The 24,392-nt window shown below is 35.7% G+C and overlaps 1 protein-coding gene across 6 annotated transcripts in view; it reads right to left on the bottom strand.

Moving 5' to 3' along the window:
* Positions 1-24,392, bottom strand: part of LOC105481132 (KAT8 regulatory NSL complex subunit 1 like) — a 139,366-nt gene that overhangs the window by 100,672 nt on the left and 14,302 nt on the right. For all 6 annotated transcript variants that reach the window (XM_011740455.3, XM_011740451.3, XM_011740453.3 and 3 more), the window contains exon 2: positions 20,399-21,515. In XM_011740455.3, coding sequence (XP_011738757.2) covers positions 20,399-21,486 — 1,088 coding nt within the window. In that variant the 5' untranslated portion in view covers positions 21,487-21,515. The remainder of the gene's footprint in view (positions 1-20,398; positions 21,516-24,392) is intronic.

A 24,392-nucleotide genomic window follows, 5' to 3' on the forward strand; every position in this document is an offset into this window, starting at 1 on the left:
AGACCACAGACTACACTATTCTCCTTTCCTAATATAAACATGTACAGCCATACAGCACTACTTCAGTAATTTAGTACCTGCATCCCTCAAATTCTGATATGTCATGTTTCTAGTATTATTCAGTTCAAAACATTTTAAGTTTCTTATGACTTCTTCATTCACGAGTTATGTGGAAATGTGTGATTTAAAATCTACATATTTCAGACCCACATATTTACCGTTTCTTAACATTTCTTTTTTCCTTTATGTAAATCTCAGTTTTTACCCAGTATGATTTTCCTTCAGCCTGAAGATCTTTTAAAATTTCTTTAGTGCAGGTATACTGACAACTTCTATTTTTACTTATCTGGAAATGTCATTTTGTGTCTGTTTTTTAAAATATTTCACTGGGCAGAGAATTTTAGACTGATTTTTTTCCCCACCTTTCAGCACTTTAAATATATCATTCCATTTTTCTGGCTTACATACCTTCTAGTGAGAAGTCAGCAGTGATTTTTATTAACCACTTCTTCTGAATGTCTATTCTCTTGTTAGCTGAAGTCGTTTTCATTTCAGATATTTTTAGCTTTTGAAAGTTCAATGGTTCTTTATATGTTCGATTTATTTCATTATGTTCACATTTTCCTCTTAAGTCCTTGAGCATATTTACAATAGATATTTTAAGCTCTTTGCCTACTAATTTCATGATCACTATCATTTCCAGGTCAGTTTCCATTAATGATTTTTCTCTGCTTCTTTGCATGCCTAATAGTTGAATACACACATATGCACATACACACATCTAGTAGGTTTTATATAAATATACATATTAATGGTACTATGAATATTATGTTGTTGAATGTGTGGATTTTGTGGTCTTCCTTAAAGAGTGATCAATTCTGTTCTGACAGGTTATTATATTACTTGCTGTTCAACTTCTTAAACTTCAGCTTACTTTAAAGCTTTGTTAGAGCATGTGTAGGGTAGCCATTACACTAAGGCAGTTATCAAATTGAGGGAGAGGTGGATAGTCCGAGGAATATAACTAGTAAATTAATAAGTGTGTAGGTTTAACAACTATGACCAAATGAGATCTTTGGCTGTGATATTTTCACATATAACTGACAGGAAGAAAAGAGAATGGAAACCTACATTTCGGAGGGAACTCGACTAGCAAAATACCACCACAGGCCTAACAGAGACTGTCCCTGGGAACCAAATCCGCACCAAGAGAAAGCAGGGTGAAAATGCAGTGGTGTCTCCAATAAGAGTACACTAACACCCATGTTAGACACAGTCACAAAGAATCATGGACAAAGAGTAATTCCCAAAGAGCAAGGTCAGGGACAATGAAAGACAAAAGACAAGGGAGCTTATCTCAGAAAGCAAAATTAAGGTCCTAGCAAGACCTTACTCCACTGCCAGAGCAAGAAGTGTATTATTGTAAGGAATAGGAACTATCATATATGACCCATTCTTTTTTTTTCCAGTGGGAATTTTCCTTGTTCCTATACCATCATACAAGCAAGAGGTCAAGAAAATTAGGAAACTTGTTTATTAGTTCATTGGTTACCACATCAAGATGAACCACATACAAACCTGATACAGAGGACTTTACCCAATGAATGTGACTTTGGGTTATCATCCTTAAGAAGATGGTATGTTTTATGAACGAGAAAGAGGTACATGGACATTTGGGTAGCCAAAGAGGCAAACTGAATAGACTTCTTTTTTTCCCCTAATGTCCATCCTCCTATACTTTTTGGATAATAGAGTTCCTTGGGTTTCAGCTGAGCCCTCAGCAGCTCAGCTTAGAGACCTTATTTTTCCCAGCCTTACTTGCAGTTAGGTCTGACTATACAACAAAGTCCTTGAAAATAGAATGTGAGCCAAAATTATGTGCACAACTTCTAGGTCTGGCCATTATCAATGATTGGGTTTGCCATTAAAAATGACTGAATATGGAAATGAAATGAAGTACCAGTGACTCTCAACAATGCAGGCAAGGGCAGCATCCTAAGGAACAGCAAAGCCAAAAGGTCTCTGCTAAATCCTGTAAAGTGTATCTAATTCTTGACAGTTAAATGAGAGAAAAATAAATTATGTATATTTATATTGAGTTCTCCTTGTTATAACGGCTTAACATATACCTTAAATAACATATTCCTCCCTCAAAAATATTTCATACTATTAGGATCATTTGGGTTAACAAGCTCGCATTTAAAATGTTCATTGTCTTTAAGATGAGCCTTATTGACATATGTTAATAACTTACATACTCTATCAAGTTGTACACACACAATATAGACACACATATGCACACATTCATGAAGTAAACAACAAACAGAAACAAAAAAATAACTATACAGTTGTGACCTCTAGGAATTCTGGCATGAAAATAAACCACATTAAAAGGTACAATTGAGGATGTCCAAGGACTATCTGAGATTGGAACTTAAAAAGGGTTCCAAAAAGGAAGAATAAATGGAGTAAACACATCTTGAGATCTTACGCAATTCTGCCTAGAACTCTGGCAGAACCTAGTGTCAACTGCCTAAACTGAAATTTTCAGTATTAATTAAAAATAATTCATGCAAGGGATGGGCAAATTTAGTCTTGTTCTCTTATTAGCTATCCTCCCACCCCCCAAAGAAAAAAAGAAAAAAAAGGAGAGATTGGGAAATATTTATGCACTCTATCGCTACCAAACCTCTTCTCTTGTATGGAAAGAATTTTGAAAGTTATAGCCTGTAAAATAGTCTTAAATATGTTTGTAAAATCTTTGTGTAACAACAAACATTGACAAATAAGGACATATTTTTTAAAAGGAAATACTGTAAATAAATGTTAAACTAATCAAAACATTTATTTGCTAAAGAAACAATTTCACTGTTCAATGAGCATTATGTGTATGTATGTGCATGTGTCACTTTTGTTCAGGAAGCCAGGCAACCATGTAGTGTTTTCAAACTAAACTGTACATGGGCCTGGATGAAGGGGCAAGTAAAATCCAACAAGAGTTTTGTACTCCAAACCCTGCCATTGCAAATCTACATCTGCTCAGTGGAAGGAAAATATTTTCCTAATGCACACAAATGAGCTAGCGATGGGCCTGCCAAACACTATAATGGGCCTTGAAAAGAAACAGGATAAAAATTAAAACTACCTTTATTAATCAAAAAGACGACTACCACCAAGCCAGAATCAAGTACAGGCATTCCTACTCTAACACAATATACGCCCTTCTGTATAACCTCATATTCTGCAAAATAAAAACAGCTAGACTTATTGTGAAGATCATTAGTGGCAGACCACACAATACCTAAGGAACTTTTAAATCTGAGCCCTAACAAAACAATAATGATTATTATAAAAATTGAAAGTTTCCACTGGCATTTGTACCTAAAATAAAGCAGCCCACATTTAAAGCTTCATATTCCGGGTCTCATGCTTCTTTTTTTGATGTGCATCCTTGAAGACATTAGTTCTAATAGAAACCAGTTTAACAAAAATTAAAAATATTTTCTAGAGACAGCATTTTTCATTAATCAATTTCTTTTTAACACAAGCAAAATATCTTTAAAGCTTCATAAACACAGAAAAATGTATAGCCAATAAACCAGCAACTTATTGAGCTACAGGAAGATATTTCTACAGGATTTTTAGCATTTTGTTTAGACCTTCAGATACTGCTAAGAATTCCTCTTTAGTTGAGAAAAGCTTGATCTTCATCATTTCAAAACACTAACATGTTTGAAGTAATCTGGAAACAACCCACATTGTGGATATACACACAAAGTGTGTAAAAATCTACATTACATTGACATCATTCTCCTAAATGCCAAATATACACACAAATTTACATTTTAAAATGCTGTAACAGAACGAATTACATTTTTAAAATATCACTAGACATTAAATGAAAAATATTTCTGACAATCTTAATATTATGCAATATGCTATTTTAAATGATCCTGATGCTTACATGCATAAATTTGGAATATTGCATTTCCTCAGTGCTAAAGATGACATAAATTTTAAATACCATCAATTTCATAACATAATTCCCTGAAGTGGGAAAATAATATAATATTAATTGTATACATCTGGCCAGGCACAGTGGCTCACGCCTGTAATACCAGCACTTCGGTAGGCTGAGGCAAGCAGATCATTTGAGCTAAGGAGTTTGAGACTAGACTAAGCAGCACAGCAAAAACCTGCCTCTACAAAAAATAGAAAAATTAGCCAGGCATGGTGGTGCATACCTGTAGTCCCAGATACTAGGGAGGCTGAGTTGAGAAAATCCCTTGAGTCCAGGAGGTTGAGGCTGCAGTGAGTCATGATTGTACCACTGCACTCCACCCTGGGCAACACAGCAAGACTCTGACTCAAAAAAAGAAATTGTACATAACTGTATAAGGTATATCTCACTATTAGAAACATTAAAATGTGATAAAAAGGTGCATTTTGGAATCCAAGAAGCATGTTACATCGAAAGTACACATTTTCATGAGTTGTGATTTTTTTTTTTTTACAACTATGAAAATTTATTTTTAAAAACAGTGCTAATCACAGTAACAGAAAACCAAATACTGCATGTTCTCACTTATAAGTGGGGGCTAAATATTAAACATAGACATAAATATGGCAACAATAGACACTGGGGACTAATGGAGGGGAGAGGAAGTGGGGTGGGTAAGGGTTGAAAAGCTAACTTGTGTATTATGCTCACTACCTGGACGATGGGATCAATCAGACCCCAAACTTCAGTATCATGGAATATATACATGTAACAAGCCTGCATACGTATGCCATAAATCTAAAATAAAAGATAGAAGCATTTTAAAAAGTTAATATGAATTCTATAAAAAACTTTTAGAAACAAACAATATTTGTAGTATTTAGATTTGTCTAAGGAAGCTTAACATTGGGATTCATGCTTTTTAAAAATCATTTTTAGCTTTATTAAGATTCAAATGACAAAAATATTACATATTTATGGTGTACATATTTATATATTAACATGATGCTGTCCTATATGTACACATTGTATAAGATTAAACCATGCTAATTAACATATCCATTGCCTCATATAATTTTTCTATGGTAGGAACATTTAACATTTTTTATGGTAAGAACATAGAAAATATCGTAAGTCAAAATGCATTGAATTGGTCAGGCGCAGTGGCTAATGCCTGTAATCCCAGCACTTTGGGAGGCCAAGGCAGGTGGATCACCTAAGGTCAGGAGTTCAAGACCAGCCTGGAGAACATGGCAAAACCCCATCTCTACTAAAAATATAAAAACTAGCCAGGTGTGGTGGCAGGTGCCTGTAATCCCAGCTACTGGGGAGGCTGAGGCAGAAGAATTGCTTGAACCTGGGAGGTAGAGGTTGCAGGGAGCCAAGATCGTACCACTGGACTCCAGCCTGGGTGACAAAGCAAGACTCCATCTCAAAACAAAACAAAAAGAAAAGAAATGCATTCAATTATGTCTCAATAAACTCAACTTAAAGTTGAAAAATTGTAAGTTGAGCCATCATAAGTCAGGGACTCAATACAGTATGTTATTATTAACTACAGTCACCATGCTGACAATCTCCAGAACTTATTCCTCCTGACATCCACACCTACACACACTACATTTTCCTTATCTATTCATCTGTCAGTGGTCACAGTTTGACTGCATACTTTGGCCACTGTAAATGAGTATCAACATGAGAGTGCAGGTGTCAATTCAACATACTGATTTAATTTCCTTTTGATATATACTCAGAAGTAGGATTATTGGGTCATATGGTAATTCTATTTTAAATTTCCAGAGAAACCTCCTTACCATTTTCTGTAATATCTGTGCTTATTTACATTCCCACAGTGTACAAGAGTTTCCTTTTATCTGTATCCTCTCCAACATTTGTTATTCTTTGTCTTTCTTGTAATACCCATTTTAATAGGTGGAGATGGTATCTCACTGTAGTTCTAATGGGTATTTCCCTGATGATTAGTGATGTTGAGCACTTTCTCAGCTGTGTCTTGGTCATTTGTATAGTTTTTTTTTTTTTTTTTTTTTTTTTTTGATTCAGGGTCTCACTCTGTCACCCAGGATGGAGTGCAGTGGCGCGATCTTGGCTCACTGCAACCTCAACCTCCTGGGCTCAAGTGATATTCCCATCTCAGTCTCCTGAGTAGCTGGAACTGCAGGTGCATACCACCATGCCTGGCTATTTTTGTATTTCTTTGTAAAGACGGGGTTTTGACATGTTACCCAAGTTGGTCTCAAATTCCTGACCTCAAGCAATCCACCAGCCTACGCCTCCTTGGCCCCTTTGCCCATTTTTTAATCAGGTTATTTGTTTTCTTACTATTGAGTTGTTAAACTTCCATATGTACTTTGGAAATCCCCCCTTTTCAGATGTATAGTTTGCAAATATTTTCTCCGATTCATAGGTTGTCTCTTCACTCTGCTGTTTCTTTTGCTGTGTCAAATCTTTTTAGTTTGATGCAATTTCATTTGTCTACTTTTGCTTTTGTTACCTGTGCTTTGGAGTGCATATCCAAAAAACATTTGCCAACACCAATGTCGAGAAGCTTTTTCTCTGTTTTACTCTAGTAGTTTTACAGTTTCAGGTCTCATGTTGAAGTCTTCAATCACCTCAAGTTGATGTGTGAATTTGGGGTAAGATAAGGGTCCAATTTCATTCTTTGATATGTAGATAACCCATTTTCCCAACACTGTTGAAAAGGTTATCCCTTCCTCATTGTGTGCTCATAGCATCTTTGTTAAAGAATAATTGGCCATAAATGCATGGATTTATTTCTAGGCTCTCTATTCCGTTTCATAAGTATATGTGTGCTTTTAATTCCAGTAGCATGCTGTTTTGATTATTATAGTTTTCTTAATGTATTTTGAAGTCAGGTAATAAGGTGCCTCCAGCTTTGTTCTTTTTGCTCAAGGTTGCTTTGGTTCGTGGGGTCTTGCTTGGTTTTACATAAATTTTAGAATTTTTTTCCCATTTCTATGGAAAATACCAGTGGAATTTTGATAATAATTATATGGAATTTGTAGATTGCTTTGGGTGGTATGGACATTTTAACAATTCTTCCAATCCATGAACACAGGATGTTTTTCCATTTGTCTCTTTTTCCATTTTTTCATCAATGTTTAGTTGTTGGTGTACAGATCTTTCACCACCATGGTTAAATTTATTCCTAAGTATTTTACCATTTTAAGTAGGATGGTTTCTTTTGGACAGCTTAATATTAGTGTATAGAAATAATACAGATCTTTGTAGATTGATTTTATATCCTGAAACTCTAACTAATGTATTTCTAACATTGTTTTGATGGGGTCTTTACAGTTTTCTATCTCTAAGATGTCATCTGCAAAGAAAATTTAATTTCTTCCTTTCCCTGATTTGGATGCTTTTTTCTTTTCTTTCCTCTCTCTTCCCCTTTCCCTCCTCCCTCTCTTCTCTTTTTCTTCCTTCCTTCCTTCCTTCCCTCCCTTCCTCTTCCTCTCTCCCTTTCTTTCTTGTTTGTCCTTCTTTTCTTCCTTTCTTCTTTTCTTTCCTTTCTTTTTCTCTCTTATTTATTTTTACGCCTAACAAACCTGTCTAGCAAATCCAGTATATGTTGAATAGAATGGTCAGAATAGGGGTATGATCTGAACAGTGTCCTCAAAATTCATATGTTAAAACCCAATTCCCAATGTGGTGGCCTTAAGAGGTTGGGCCTTTGGAGACAATTAGGTGATTAGGCTCCACCTTTATCATGAGATTAATACCCTTATAAAAAAGGCCTGAGGAAGCTTGTTTTCCCTGTCCACCATGTGAGATGAGAGGCAGAAAACACCAACATGAGGCAAAGAACAAGTCCTCACCTGACACTGAATCTGCTGACAACTTGGTCTTGGACTTCCCAGCCTCCAGACTGTAAAAAAATTCTTTTGATAATACGTTACTGAGTCTAAGGTATTTTCTTACAGCAGCCCAAGCAGACTGAAATGGTCTTAGAGGAAAAGGTTTCAAGTTTTTGCCACTAAATTGAATGTTAACCCAATTCATATCATATATGGCCTTTATTGGTAGAGAGGTACATTTCTTCAATACCTAATTTGGTGAAAGCCTGAATTCTGTCAAATCCTTTTGCTGCAAATGTATTGAGATAAGAATATGTGTTTGTCCTTCATTCTATCAATGTGGTGTATCCTATTTATTGATTTGTATATGTGGAACCATCCTTGCATCCCAGGAATAAATTCCACTTGACTGTGGTGAATGATCCTTTTAATGTGTAGTTAAATTCAGTTTGTTAGTATTTTGGCAAGGATAGTCACAAAGGACATTGGCCTATAATCTGTTTTTTTTTTTTTGTTTTTTTCTTATAGCGTCCTTTTCTCGGTTTGGTATCAGAGTAATGCTGGCCTCATAAAATGAGTTTGAAAGTATTCCCTTCTCTTTAAATTTTTTTTGAGTACAGTGAAGTCATCGGGTACTGGGCTTTCCTTTGATGGGGGTCTTTATTACTGTTTTCATCTCTTTATTTGCTATTGGTTAGTTCCAATTTCTTCATGATTCATGTTAGAGTCTATGTGCCTAGGAATTTATGCATTTATAGGTTATGCAATTTGTTGGCATAGAGATGTTCCATAATAGTCTCTTATGATCCATTATATTTCTGTGGTATCAGCTGTAGTGTCTCCTTTTTCATTTCTGATGTTATATATTTGGGTCTTTTTTCATTTCTTACTGTAGCTAAGGTTTGCTAATTCTGCTTATCTTTACAAAAAATCAATTCTTGCTTTCATCGATCTTTTCTATTGTTTTTCTAATATCTTCTGCTTTGATCTTATTTCCTTCTTGTACTAATTTTGGGATTAGTTTGTTCTTCTTTTTCTGCTTCCTTGAAGTATAATGTTGTTTGAGATGACTTTTTTAATGTAGGTGTTTTTTAATGTCTGGCTTTTCAGAAACATTTTGCTTAATTTCCACATATCTGTGAATTTTCCAAAATTCCTCCTGTTACTTATTTCTAATTTCATACCATTTTGGTTGGAAAAAATACTTGATATGATTTCAATCATGTTGGTTAAGATTTGTTCTGGGGCCTAACATATGATCCTGAAGAATGTTCCATATGCACTTGGAAACAATGTATATTATGATGTTGGATGGAATATTCTATATATGTCTGTTAGGTCCATTTGGCATAAACTATAGTTCCAGCCCAATGCTTCCTTTTGATTTTCTGTCTGGATGATTTATTCATTGTTGAAAGTGGGGTATTAAAGTCTCCTACTATTATTGTATTGCAGTCTATTTCTTCCTTCAGATCGATTAATATTTGCTATATTTAGATTCTCTGATATTGGTTACATACGTTTATAATGTACTATCCTCTTAACAAACTGGTGTCTTTATCAATATCTACTTACCTTTTTGTCTCTTTTTACATGTTTTGACCTAAAGTGTATTTTTTTCTGATATACATGTAGCCACCCCTGCTCTCTTTTGGTTCCCATGTGCATGGAATACCACATTTTATTCTTTCACTTTTAGTCTGTGTGTGTCCTTATACTTGAAGTGAGCCTCTTACAGGGCACATATAGCTAGCTGGGTGTTAAAAAAAATCCATTCACTGACAATATGTTTTTAAATTGGATAATTTAATACATTTATATCTAAGGCAATTGTTGATAGGTAAAGGTTTATTATTGCCTTTGTGTTCACAATTTTTTTCTTTTAAATTTTTTGTTGTTGTTGTTAGACAGAGTCTGGCTCTGTTGTCCAGGCTGGAATGCAGTGGCGCAATCTCCGCTCACTGCAAGCTCTGCCTCCCAGGTTCACGCCATTCTCCTGCCTCAGCCTCCACAGTAGCTGGGACTACAGGCGCCTGCCACCACGACCGGCTAATTTTTTTGTATTTTTAGCAGAGACGGGGTTTCACTGTGTGAGCCGGGATGGTCTTGATCTCCTGACCTCATGATCCGCCCACCTCAGCCTCCCAAAGTGCTGGGATTACAAGCGTGAGCCACCACACCTGGCCTGTTTTTTTTCTAAATCAGATTCTTTGTTCCTTTCTTCCTCTCTTGCTGTCTTCCTTTGTGATCTGGTGATTTTCTGTAATTATATGCCTGGATTCCTTTCTCTTCATCTTTTGTATATCTACTATAGGTTTTTGCTTTGTGGTTACAATGAGGCTTAAGAGAACAATTCATAGTTATCAGGAGTCTATTTCAAGCTGATAATAACTTCAATTTCATATACTAAATCTCTATACTTTTATTCCTATTCTAGCTTTTGATATCACAATTTACATCTTTTCATATTGTACATCCTATGACAAATTATTGTAGCTATTTTTAATAGCTTTGTCTTTTAATTATAAAAACATAAGTGATTTATATACCACCATTACATTATTAGAGTATTCTGAATTGACTATTTCCTCACTATCACCAGTGAGTTTTACACTTTCATATGTTTTCATGTTCCTAATTAGCATTCTGTTTTTTTCAGCCTGAAGAATTCTCTTTACCATTTCTTGTAAGGCAGGTTAGTGATGATGAACTTTCTCAGATTTTGTTTGTCTGGGAAAGTCGTCTTTCTCCCTTTCTGAAGGACAGTTTTGTTGGGTAAAGTATTCTTGGTTGGTAGGTTTTTTTTTCCCCCCAGCACTTTGAATATATCATCCCACACTTTCCTGGCTTACAAAGTTTCTGCTTAGAAATGTGCAGATAACTTCCTGAGGGCTCCCTTGTATGTGAAGATTTTCTCTTGCTATTTTCAATAGTCTCTCTGTGATTTTTGACAGTTTGATGATAATATGTTGTAGTATGGTCTTTGGTTTGAAAATGACTGGAGACCTTGGACCGTCCTTTACCTCAATGTGGTATCTCTCCCCACATTTGTGATGTTTTCAGTCATTATATCTTTAAAAATACTTTCTACCCCTTCTCTCTTCTCCTTCCTTAATTGCTATAATGTGAACAATTAGCTCTCTTCCCCAGATTTGTGATGTTTTCAGTCATTATATCTTTAAAAATACTTTCTACCCCTTCTCTCTTCTCCTTCCTTAATTGCTATAATGTGAACATTAGCTCTCTTGAGGATATCCCATAAATTGCACAGGCTTTCTTCACTCCTTTTCATTATTTTTCCTTCTCTGACTGGATATTTTCAAATAACCTGTATTTGAGTTCACAGATTCTTTATTCTGCTTGATCAATTCTGCTGCTGATGCTGTTGCATTTTTCACTTTCTTCAGTTTATATTCAGCTCCAGAATTTCTGCCTAGTTATCTATCTTTTTTTTTAATAATTTCAATCATTCTGTTAAACTTCTCATTTTATTTCTGTATTGTTTTCCTGATTTTGTTGAATTGCCCCTCTGTGTTCTCTCGTATTTTACTTAAAAGAATCATTTTGAATTATCTGCCAAGATATTCATAGATCTTCTATTTCTTTAGGGTTAGTTCCTGCAAAATTATCATGTTCTTTGGTGGTGGTATGCTTCTTTGGCTTTTCATGTTGCTTGTTACTTTGAATTAATGTCTGCATAGTTGATGAAGCAGTCACCTCCTTCTGACTTCATATACTGGTTTCAGTGAGGAAAAAAACTTCTCCTTCAGGTGGGTGTGAGGACAACAGCTGGGTGCAGTGTGACACGTCTGACTCCAGTAAATGCATAGCAGCAAAATCTCTGTATAGCTCTATCAACTGATGTTAGCACTGCCAAAGATCACAAGGATCCTCAGCAGCCACTGTCTACAGCAGTAGCAAGGGCTATTGGGTGTTCCAGTCATGAAGACTGGTGGGGTCAGTCCTCCTGATCTCTTTTTCTCCTACCAGGAAAGCTGTGGCCAGTGGAATCCCTCTTGGCACTGGGTCTAACTTGCAGGTGCATTTGCAGTGGTGACAGCAATGGTATCCCATATGAGTCATCCATGAAACAGCTAACAATTTGGATTCTGGAGCATGGGCATGTGTAGGAACCATGGCTCCAGGGTCTAGTGCTGAGGTGGCACCCATATCCAGAGTGCAGGTTCCCCCATTCCCATGTTAGTAACAATGTGCAAGATGTGACTGCTTTTGGAGCTGCCAGGGGGCTGAGATCCAAAGCAGCAGCACACACAGAGCTACAATGTTTCCAGGGTCTGGGGCATGGACTCACTGTGGTAGAAGTAGTTTCATAGACAGAGAAACCACAGCTCCAGGGCCCAGGGTACAGATTATTCCATAAAGGCAGTGGTTCTTGTTTCTGAGGCATGGGCACACAGGGAATTACAAAGGTTCTGGGGTCCAAGGAGTGGGCTAGTACATTGTGATGATGGCTCAGATGTCAGAGGCACAGATGTTGAAAGAGTGGCAATGGAGCCAATGTTCATAGCAAAGCAACCTGGGCTCCAAGGCTTGGATTGAGGCTAGTCCTCAGCCACGATGGCTCTTGTGTTTGAGGTGAGAATGTGCATAGTGGGACAGAATCTGGAATGTGGATATGTGGTCATGGAGCCAAGGTCTGGTGTGTGGGCATGCACGGGGCAGTTGAAGCTCTAGAGTCTGGGGCTCATGTTAGGATTGGGAGGGTGGTGGTCCCAATCTTGGACACGCAGCTCCTTCTTGGTGGCGGTGGTAGGGGTAGGGGATGCAACCACATCTTCCTCTCTAGGGATCCACAGTGGTGATGGCTGTTGATCACCTCAATGGCAAAAGATACTGATGTTGTGGCCAGTGGTGACTATGGTAGCACCCACCATGTACCTGATACTGACAGCCCCCACCTTTCTTTGTTTCTAGCCATCTCCAGATGTCTCAGGTATGCCAGTCTCCCCAGCTATCCTTTCTGTGCAGTTATCCTCTGGATTTTTGTTTGTTTGTTCACTCCACTATGTTGTTGCAGATTTGTACTTAAACATTTGAGCCCTCCCAAGGTTACTTTCATTCACGGAAAGATACCTAGTTCTTGTTTTTTGTTCGGGAATGAAGACTGGTATCTCCTACCCGACTATCTTGCTTATATCACTCAGCTGAGCTGTGCTTTCTTGTCAAAATTAGGAAAACAAAGGTGATCATTTCCGATGACAAATACAATTAACACCTGCATAACTTCTGCAAACAGCTTTACTATTCTGCTTTCTCCATACAGGACATAAATGCCATTTTGTTTCATCTATGAAGGTGGTTTATTTTTAAGTAAAGGTATATAGAACATTTAAGTGATACATATTATATAGAAGTCTCAAAGAAAATTATGTTATGATCACCTGTAGACTTTTCTAAGCAATATGGTCCAAGAGGATGAGTTTCTCCACTTCTCCCCAGCCTGTGAGAATCAAGGCAATCAAAAGAGTTATTTACTTGGTCATCCTCAGATGTGTTGGGGTGAAGAAGAGAGGATTGTGATTCACTAATTTATAGCAAGATTTAAAGAAATTAATACATATACAAGCAATCTGATGCTTTTTTTCATCAAAAACTTCAACTTTATAGTAATATCTTAATTTTCCTTTGAAAACAAAGCACCTTTTTTTCTTTTTGTTATGTGGATGTTGAAAATGACTCAGTCAATTTAACTTTGGCCTAAGCCAGCTAAAGTCTGTAGATATAGAAGTACAGCCTTAAATGGGAGTTAAAGGATCCAGGCTAAAATCCCAGCTTTGCCATTAACTAACTAACAACACTGAGAGAAAATCTAGTACACATGTAGTCTTTTAAACATCACGTTGCAAAAAAAAAAAAAAAAAAGCCTTTTTAAAATCAAATGAGCTTATTTTGATTGAAGTACTACTTCCCTCAAAGATGTCCACATGCCACAGTAGACAATATTTCTTGCTTGGGCATGGTAGCTCATGCTCTGATACCAGCAATTTGGGAGGCCAAGGCAGGAAGACAGCTTAAAGCCAGGAATTCAAGACCATCCTGGGCAACATAGCTAAACCTTGTCTCTATAAAAAAATGTTAATATTTAGCCAATCATGATGGCACACATCTGTAGTCCTAGCTACTCAGGCAGGAGGATCCCTTGAGCTGAAGAGTTCAGATTGCAGTGAGCTATGACTATGCCACTGTACTCCAACCTGGGCAACAGAGTTGAGACCTTGTCTCTAAAAATAAAAATAAAAATAAATAAAATATTTCTTTCCCATTTTTAGCTACTAGTTCATTCACAATTACACTTTTGAATTTTTGCCCTTTACTTCCCTTCCACTTCTCCCACAGAAAGGAAAAGGTTCTTCATTTAAGTATCATTTGCAAATTCCCTAGAATTCACTCAACTTTTTGTTTTCCTTATAAACAAAATAAAACAAAATTCAACTTGTCCCATCTGTCAGACATGCAGGGAATAAAAAAAGATAACAAATACAAAAAAACCTATAAACTCCACATTATACAAATACAAAGTTACTCTTGTTTACAATGAATAATGAAATGTTATCAGTCTCTTTGCCCTCTGAATCTTGGCACTGAGTTTCTACTCCTATTTATCCAATTCCTCAAAGGGAAATACTGGATCACCTTGCTTTTCAGTTCTTTTCCTTTCCATTAGCAAAGCAGGAAAGCAAGAACAAAACCATGAGTATCCATTTCTATGGGTCTGCAAAAAATTAATTATTTTCTATTTTTTAATCTGGAGTCTCCCAAAAGCTCTTACTAAACATCAACAATTCCCCTTTCTTCTTTGGTGAATGCCTAAATCTATTGAAAAGAATTCCCTTAATCAAGTCTGCTTATTTACATATCTAAGTAAAAACTTTAAGAAAATTTGAATATATGGTGACCAATTTAGGGATAGAGTGGGATTTTTTTTCCCCAACATTTGAAACAATTGTGTGATTTGGAAGATATTGGTAGGTTTCCTGGAATAAGACAAGCAGCATTATTTCTTCCTTTTCCACAACCCTTGGAAAATTAAAACATGCCTGTGTCAAAATCTGTGCTTCCCCAAAATGCAGTCTGGAAAAATGTAACTGATACTCATTCCCCCGAAAAAAAAAAGAAAAGAAATGCTAGAATTCTATGGCTCTACCATCAGATGAGAAATAACATAATCGTAGCCAACTTTTGTCAGTGACTCACCCACATCCTCTCACATTTAACCAGTTCAGTGCTCATGGACCTTACTGGACAAATAAAAAGAACACTGGAGGCAAAAATCTATTCATATTACAATGGAAGGACTACATCTTAAACCTACAAAAAACAAAGTCTCCCTACTATGCTTTCCAAAGGAAAGTGACTTTCTTTTACTTTGAATGCATACTAGCCTCTCAACCAAAAGTTATTATTAATGTCAATTAGTAACATCATTATGAATTAAAGTCTATTAGTAATATCATTATGAACTAATTTATTGCCTACTACATTTTTGGAGGAAAAGTAAAAAAGTCAAGCCAAATATATATTTTTTTTAAAAAAAGGTAATTGTAATGACTAATGTGAATAGTATCCAATTTTCTAAAACAATTATATTCCTTCACAGCTAACTTCCTGATCAATTTTTCCTATTAGGGCTACTGACTCAAAGAAAAATAGAAGGCATATAATATTAATACCATCTAAAATTTTTAAGGTAAATATAATGCATTTTACTTATCAACTTTAAAAATTGCAAACATTGAATATTATAATAAAATCATTACTTTTAAATGTCCATATTTTGGTATATTTCATTTATTCAGTCATTGAACATTTATGGGAAGGTCTATGCTGTACAAGAAACATCCTGTGGCCAGTTTAATATTAGAAACAAAGGAAGGAATGGAAAAAACATTAAGTAAACACAATGCAACTCCACAATGAAATTTTTAAAAACCATATATAGAAGAGAGAAATTTCAGATTGCCAGCCTCAATGTTTATGTCTTTACAACTACATATACAAATACAGAAATAGTCATTCATTCACTCAACAAATACCAAGCAATCATTAAACAGAAGACAATACTAGGCTATACGATGAAAGAGTAGTACTAACACTCAAGCTGCTTAAAATTAAGTTGAAGTCAACTTTAGTATTTACCACTCTAGATCTTATACTTTAAGAAATCAACATATTCAATAAAGACAATGAAAATTTGTGTTAGCACTCACCAAAAAATTTAGAACCACAAAATGCATCTGTTTACTTAGTATTTTATGTTTAAAGTTTCACTCTGAACTTTATACATTAAAAATACTCATGTAGATTTGAAAACTCTTTTCACAAACGTAGAGAAGAAAATAACAAAAATAAACTTATAAGGATATTTTATATTTAAATATGAATTTAATGACCTGAGATAGAACTGATTAATTCCAACTTTAAAAAACAGAAACTGCTTTTATATTCACACCAAGAGATACAAATAAAGTTATGTCATTTGTTCTTAATATTTAGTCAACTTCAAAATTAATATAATGTTGAATACAGTCTTTCCCACAAGAAATCTACTAGTGTTAGCAAAAATATTCAAAACAAAATTTTGTATTTAATGTATGGGAAGATATATGAAACCAAGAAATGTTGAATAGATTTCAAGTATTAAAGAAAACCCAAAAAAACAAAAACAAAACAAGTATCGAATAATTCAGTGATATAAAAAATATAAAGAGCTGTTACATAAATTTAGTATTATTGATTTGTATAGATCAGATGAGTTTAACCTTAAAGCAAAGTTTATTTGACCTTCAAAAAATTCAGGTGGGTCTTTAACAACCAAGGTATTAATCATAATATTAAGAGGCCAATAATGCAAGAGGCCAGAATCCTACCTTAATGAACTGATAGTAAATTTCTTAGATTCATTATTTTCTTAAAATTTATGTCTAGAGTCTCTGAATCCCCTCTAGCTGATTATGGGAAAAAGAAAGAGAGTAGGAGAAATAAACTTCTCAAACCAGAACCCAATTTTTTCCAGGTTACTTTCCTTCAGTTTACCTAACAAACTTGCAGAGTTGGTTAAAAATAGGAGGTACATTATTTTGTAAAAAAAAGTGTTTCTATCATTTGAATTTCACCATTTCTGTGTTATGTTTCACACAAATGTCTAAACTTAGTGTTGCCTCACCAAATTCAAGAAATAAATGTAAATCTCAAAATGTTTTGAAAAATCAAAATTTATATGCCTTTGATAAGAAATTATCAGAAAGTTGGCCGGGCACAGTGGCTCACGCCTGTAATCCCAGCACTTTGGGAGGCCAAGGTCGGCAGATGACCTAAGGTCAGGAGCTTGAGACCAGCCTGACCAACATGGAGAAACCCTATGTCTACTAAAAATACAAAATTACCTGGGCATGGCGGTGCATGCCTGTAATCCCAGCTACTTGGGAGGCTGAAGCAGGAGAATCGCTTGAACCCAGGAGGCAGAGGTTGCGGTGAGCCAAGATCGCGCCATTGCACTCCAGCCTGGGCAACAAGAGCGAAACTCCATCTCAAAAAAAAAAGAGAAAAAGAAAAAGAAAAAAAGAAATTATCAGAAAGTAAAAAGTGTGGTATCTACCCTTAATAGGGGTTGGTTAAGACTAGCAGATATGGCCGGGCACGGTGGCTCAAGCCTGTAATCCCAGCACTTTGGGAGGCCGAGACGGGCGGATCACGAGGTCAGGAGATCGAGACCATCCTGGCTAACACGGTGAAACCCCGTCTCTACTAAAAAATACAAAAAACTAGCCGGGCGAGGTGGAGGGCGCCTGTAGTCCCAGCTACTCGGGAGGCTGAGGCAGGAGAATGGCGTAAACCCAGGAGGCGGAGCTTGCAGTGAGCTGAGATCCGGCCACTGCGCTCCAGCCTGGGTGACACAGCGAGACTCCGTCTCAAAAAAAAAAAAAAAAAAAAAAGACTAGCAGATATATTAGCAAACTGTATAGGACAAAACACAATTTAATGACAAATTGTATGGCAGACTAGGCACTATAGGAAATCAATGAAGGGACTACTAATGAAAATAACATTATAGTTCAAAACGGTCTGAGAAAACAAAATTTTCTTTCTTTTTTTGATATGAGTTTTACTCTCGTCACACAGACTGGAGTGCAAGGGGGTGATATGGAATCACTGCAACCTCCAACTCCTGGGTTCAAGCAATTCTCCTGCCTTAGCCTCCCAGGTAGCTGGGACTACAGGTGCACACCACCATGCTGGGCTAATTTTTATATTGTATTTTTTGTATAGATGAGGTTTTGCTATGTTGCCCAGGCTGGTCTCGAACTTCTGGGTTCAAGCAATCTGGCCACCTGGGCCTCCCAAAGTGCTGGGATTATAGGCGTGAGCCACCACACCCTGACCAAAAGTTTCTTATTCTTGTTTCTAGCTTAAAAAAGACAAATCGCTCCATTAGCTCTTCTCAACAACAAAAAATACTTAATTTACTGAATGTGCCCACTAAATTATATTTAAATACTTCAAAAGTATTGTATACACAAAAACTGGTAAACTTTCAGACTTCTTTCAGAACACATGTACCTAATAATTCTTGTAGCTATAAGTATCAATGATGCAATGTTGAGAAAACAGCATGTTACAAGAGAATAAGCATATGTTTAGAGTCATGTATGTGAGCAAAATCCTGTTTCTGCCACTTACTTGGCTTTTTAATCATGGGTAAGTTACTTAACCCATGCTGAGTCTGTTTCTTCTTAAGTGAAATAAGGATAACAACTACCTGCTAGGGTTGTTGAAAGAATTAAATGAGATATCATATGTTAAATAACTAGCACAATGCCAGCCAGAAAAATAATCTGTGCTTATTAACTACTATAAATTCCACATGCAAACAAATTTCAACTACAGTGATATCAGAACACTAGAAGACTAGAATGCCCACTTTGCTTTATATTTTATTTCTCACCATAAAAACTAATACACTGACCTTCTATTTCTTAGTAAACATCAATGTGTTTGGTTTCCAATACTGTAATTCTCATTTATTTTTGAGAATTTGAAAAAGTTTTTTTTTAACTTTTAAGTTCAGGGGTACAAGTGCAGGTTTGTTACATAGATAAACTTGTGTCATGTGGGTTTGTTATACAGATTATTTCATCGCCCAGGTTTTAACCCTAATGCCCATTAGTTAATTATTCCTGATCCTCTCCCTCCTCCCACCCTGTACCCTTTAAAAAGCCCCAGTAAGTGTTGTTCCCCTGTACGTATCCATGTGTGACAGACTTCTTTCCCCCAAAATGCCATATATATAAACAATAATTTACATTAATTTGGGAACAGTAATAGATTCCCTGAAAACTAGATTAAAAATTATGCTTTTTAGACCAATTAAAATTTAGTCAATTAAATAAAATTAAAAACTCATTTCCTTAGTATCACTGGCCAAATCTTAAGTGTTTAATATCCACATAAGGCTAGTGCCTATTGGATAGCACACATATAAAAGATCCATTATCTCAGAAGTTTCTATTGGACAGAGCTGGTCTGTAGTGTTATCATGGTGTGATAATTGAAACTACTTTTCTCTGCTTTTTATTTTTTAATATCGTGATACCTGTCTCTCAAGTACATGCCCCAAAAGGCAGAGGTTGTGAACACGTTGCTCACAACTGAATCTTAGTGTCTAGCACATTATAAGCATTCAATAGATATCTTACAGCTGACATTATAGTTTTGTTTTAGTTATACTAAGCTAGCAAAAACTGAGTTGGTAAAGGCCAGTTCTGAAAGTTGTAAGTACAACGAGTAGACAGTTAAGGAAAAAAAGTAGTACGTCAACACACATGTGCTCTCAACTGATACGCTCCCAAAGACAATGAGGGCTCCGTATGTACAGACTAAGATTTTTTAGTTAGATACACATATTAACTAGATCACTTAAACAAAGATTAGGCCTTGTCTACAGACTATTCTATTCAAGAATAGAAAAAATGCCTATTTATAGTTCAATAATTTCATTATTCCCGTATGGGTTTTTCCTAGTTTGGTAAATTTATTTTTAAATAGTATTTATATACTCACACACAGTAATTTAACAAATAAAACATTTTAAAAATTCACTGAAAGTTTTATAACATAAAAGATTATGGTGGCTGGGTGTGGTGGCTCACACCTGTAATCCCAGCACTTTGGGAGGCCGAGGCGGGTGGATCACAAGGTCAGGAGTTCGAGACCAGTCTGACCAACATGGTGAAACCCTGTCTCTACTAAAACTACAAAAATTAGCTGGGTGTGGTGGCACACACCTGTAACCCCAGCTACTCAGGAGGCTAAAGCAGAATTGTTTGCACTTGGGAGGCGGAGGTTGCAGTGAGCAGGATTGCACCAGTACACTCCAGCCTGGGTGACGGAGTGAGACTCCATCTCAAAAATAAAAATTAAAAAAAAAAAAAGAGTATAGCATCAAGATTTTAGAAAATCCATTTCTTGTCAATGTACCTGGAAACTAAGATAATTGCTGCTATATATGGAATAGAAAATAGTCTAATAATAATTTTGCACTTACACTGCCATATTTTTTCTAAGGGTATATTCATCCAAATCGTCATCAGAGCTGCTATCAGTTGCATCGGAATCCAAACCCTCTTCAACATGAGACAACAGCCCTGTAGCAGACAATGCAAATCTTTGGATTTCCGCAGCTGTACACCGTGCAAAGCCATTTTTTGCATCATCCCACAATTTATTCTCTGCAGTCAATGTGTTAACTTCTGGCTTAATTTCAGTGCATTTAGGTAAACTGTTACTCAAAATTGTGGTAGGTTCATGAAACATCTTCATTTTGGGGAGTTGGTGTTTCATAGACAATTTCATCTGCTGACCATAGTGCTTAACAACATGCTTTGCCAGGAGCATCTGCAAATGTTTCTGAGTTCTTCTAGCCTGGCTAAGTAAAATTTTCTGTTTGCTTACACAATGAAGTAAACGAGCATTTACTTCCTCCTCTTTTTCAGCAGCTGAAGAACTAATAGACACATTTGAGTGGCCAGCTACAATTTTCTTTTGAGCACAGTGCAATAAACCCTTTTTAATCTCAGCATCAGTAACTTTATCCAAAAGTGCATTCTCTTGATACCATTTACAGTTTTGTAGTTGTACTTTATCTACATTAGTGTCTTTGGTTATATTTGAATCCAAAATAATTTGTACATCTTTCATGCACTGGCTCGTGGTATCTGATAAAGGTTCCTTTTTGATGAACTCTTCAGAATGAGAAAGACAGATTTTACCGAGCTGAATGTTGCTGCCATTATACAGTATGTTTTTCAGCTTATTGCAACTGGGCTCCCCTAATTTCTTTTGTTTATAATTCTCATTGTATTTATTTAATGTAGAATTAGATCTCATTAAAAAAACAGTCTGGTAATGTTTTGAAGACTGAGGGGAGCCAAAATGTTTTAAATTCACAAAATTAGTATTAAGAGTAGATTCGGGAGTTGGAAATCCAAGCATCTGAGAAAAGGTGTCTCCCTTTAGCTTTTCATCTCCAGTTCTTGGACTTTCCACGTAGAGCATCTTGTCAGACTCCATGGTACTTGGCAAAGATGAAAAGCCGATACCCTTTGCTGTTGCCTCCCTCAGAGCTGGGGTCATGGCGATTCCTGTAGATAAGTAATGGAAACCTACAATAATGTAAAAATAAATGGTCAAATATCTAGAAAAAAATTTTATGCTTATACTTTTTTCTAAGGGCAACATGTTCGATATTTCTGATTAAAACATGAAGGAACAAAACTCCCCCTTCATCTCCCAACTCCCAACATTATTTCAACAAAGATAAAGCTATTCTTCCCTCTGACTGGGGGCCTAATAGCTAAAGCTCCAATTAAAGCTACACATTGCTAGTACACAATAGGTGTTCAACAAATATTTGTGGATGTAATTATATCTCAGAATTCCATTTTTTTACATTTAGTTACAGTCCAAAGAAAAAATATTCCAGCCTAGAATCTGATAATAACAATTGAAAATGTGACTCAATTGCGCACTTTCAGTCAAAAATACGAATTACTTATCTTTATAAAATATAATAAATTGCTCTAAAGTTCTATTCCTGAATTTAATCATCACAGCCTGAACGGTATTAATAACAAGAATTAAAATATAATAAATAATGTGTAAGAAGACCTAAGTGAGGCCGGATGTGGTAGCTCACACCTGTAAGCCCAGCACTTTGGGAGGCCGAGGTGGGCGGATCACCTGAGATCAGGAGTTGGAGTTTACCACAGCCAACATGGCAAAACTCTGTCTCTACTAAAAATATAAAAATTAGCCAGGCATGGTGGTGGGCAACTGTAATCCCAGCTACTTGGGAGGCTGAGGCAGGAGAATCGCTTGAACCCGAGAGGCAGAGGTTGAAGTGAGCAGAGATCACGCCAATGCACTCCAGCCTGTGCAACAGAGTGAGACGCAAAAAAAAAAAAAAAGAAAAAAAAAAAAAGAAGACAACCTAAGTGAACAGAACTAAAAACATATAACTTCACAGCTGTTAAAAATATGTAATAGTAAAAACTTGCCTAATGCAATGTTTCCTCTAAAAATATCTGCAATTTTACCCTTTTCACAAATGAATATGCACCAGAAGGCATTACTCCTGCCTAGAAAATAGTGGAGACAGTGTCAGATAACCACTAAAGATTTATCCCATAATTAAACAAATTTCATTGCATATTATCAAAAGTATAAATCCATATATTGATTCACAGAAAAAGGCAACCCAGTACCATTAAACATTACGAAGCCTGGTTAGTAAAATAATTGTACATCATCAACAATTATAACTTTTTAAAGATACCTAGTATTTTGTAACCTTGATATGCCATAATTTTTGTTTCAGCACATAACAGTTGATAGTCATTTAAATGGATACACTCTCACAGTTTCTGTCCCCAAGAGCTAGTTATAACTCTACTTCCTTTATTCCTACTTAAAAACACAAAACCAAAAGCTGATTCTTTACAAAGTCCAACAAAAATGATCAAGAAGAAAATAAAAGCACAACAATGTCTATGTAATAAAAAAAAAAGGGTTATTAGCAAAATGACAGAGTAGGAGAAAATATTTGCAACATATATATCAGACAAGTATTAGTATCTAGATTATAGGAGGAATTCCTACAAATGAGCAAAAGATAGAGCAGTCAGGCACTTCACAGATGATGATATTCAAATGGTCACTAAACACAGACTTAATCATACTAGTAATCAGGGGAATATAGATTAACAAAACAAGAGCCCAGTTTTCCAATCACCAAACTGATACAGATGTTTTTTCTGAAAACATCACATACATATCATGAGATGTAAGACTTCTCATATCTATTGGGATCATAAATTGGTTCAGTAATTTGACCACAATGTAGAAAATGTGTTTGTCACAGGTACCAAAGAGTAATGTTCGTAATGGCAAAACATCCTTTCAAAACAATCTAGATGCCTAACAATAACAAAATAGATTTTAAAAAATGTAACGGAATACTATATTGCAGTTAAAAAGGAATGACTTAAAGCATCAATACGGAAAGACCTTAAAAACAATATCAAGTTAAAAAGAAAAAAGAACACTGTAAAATATATATAGTATAGTACCATATAAATATAATACAAACACAAAACCTTACCATATATATGTATACATTCGTGTCTGTCTGCAAGAATAAAAAGTGAACCAGAAAAATATCTACCAAACTTGTAACAGTAGTTGCATCAAGTTAGGTTCCATAAAACAGAATTAAAAGTAATAGTTTAAGGGGATTTGCATTTTAACTACAAAATCTTACTACTTGAAGGGAAAAGACTAAATGCAAAATGAATAAATGTTAATAGTTGTTAATACTGAGTGAAAAAAATTATAGACTTTTTTTATGTATACACTTTATTGTATGTCTCAATGAGTTTTCCCCAAATTCAGTATGTCTCAAAATTTATACACTTTTATATAATGCCTCAAAAATAAGCAAATAAATTCCCATTTATCCTAAATGGGAAAAAAAAAAAAAGATTTTTTTTTTCAGTTTATACTCTTCTTTTATGGAAATAGAAAAACAATTCTAAAACAAGCTAGCATTAGGAAATTTCTTTCAAGATTCAAGTTGTTCCGTGACCAACTCAAAGACCTATATCTTCTAATCAATAAACACCCATAATAGTATTTAGTGTCTACATTGTTCTCTGAGGCAAACTGCTTTAATCACAGTTCTTGCTGATGTTACAGCAATATTCAAAAGATACTAAACTTTATCTCCCACACCACACACCTGTCCCTCTCAAAAATCTGAACAGGGTACTATGAATATAATCAAACTAGCTAGCAGCAGGGACAGAGGTGAAATATCACAAGGCAGGAGAATTCATCTTAGTCCCTGGATAAAGATAGTGAAAAGCTAAATATAACAAGTAGAGAAATGAGGCTGGGTGCAATTGCTCATGCCTGTAATTTGAGCACTTTGGGAAGTCAAGGTGAAGGATTGCTTGAGTCCAGGAGTTCGAGACCAGCCTGGA

This window comes from Macaca nemestrina, chromosome 11 (genome assembly GCF_043159975.1).
Source record: "Macaca nemestrina isolate mMacNem1 chromosome 11, mMacNem.hap1, whole genome shotgun sequence".
In the NCBI taxonomy this organism is placed as follows: Eukaryota; Metazoa; Chordata; class Mammalia; order Primates; family Cercopithecidae; genus Macaca; species Macaca nemestrina.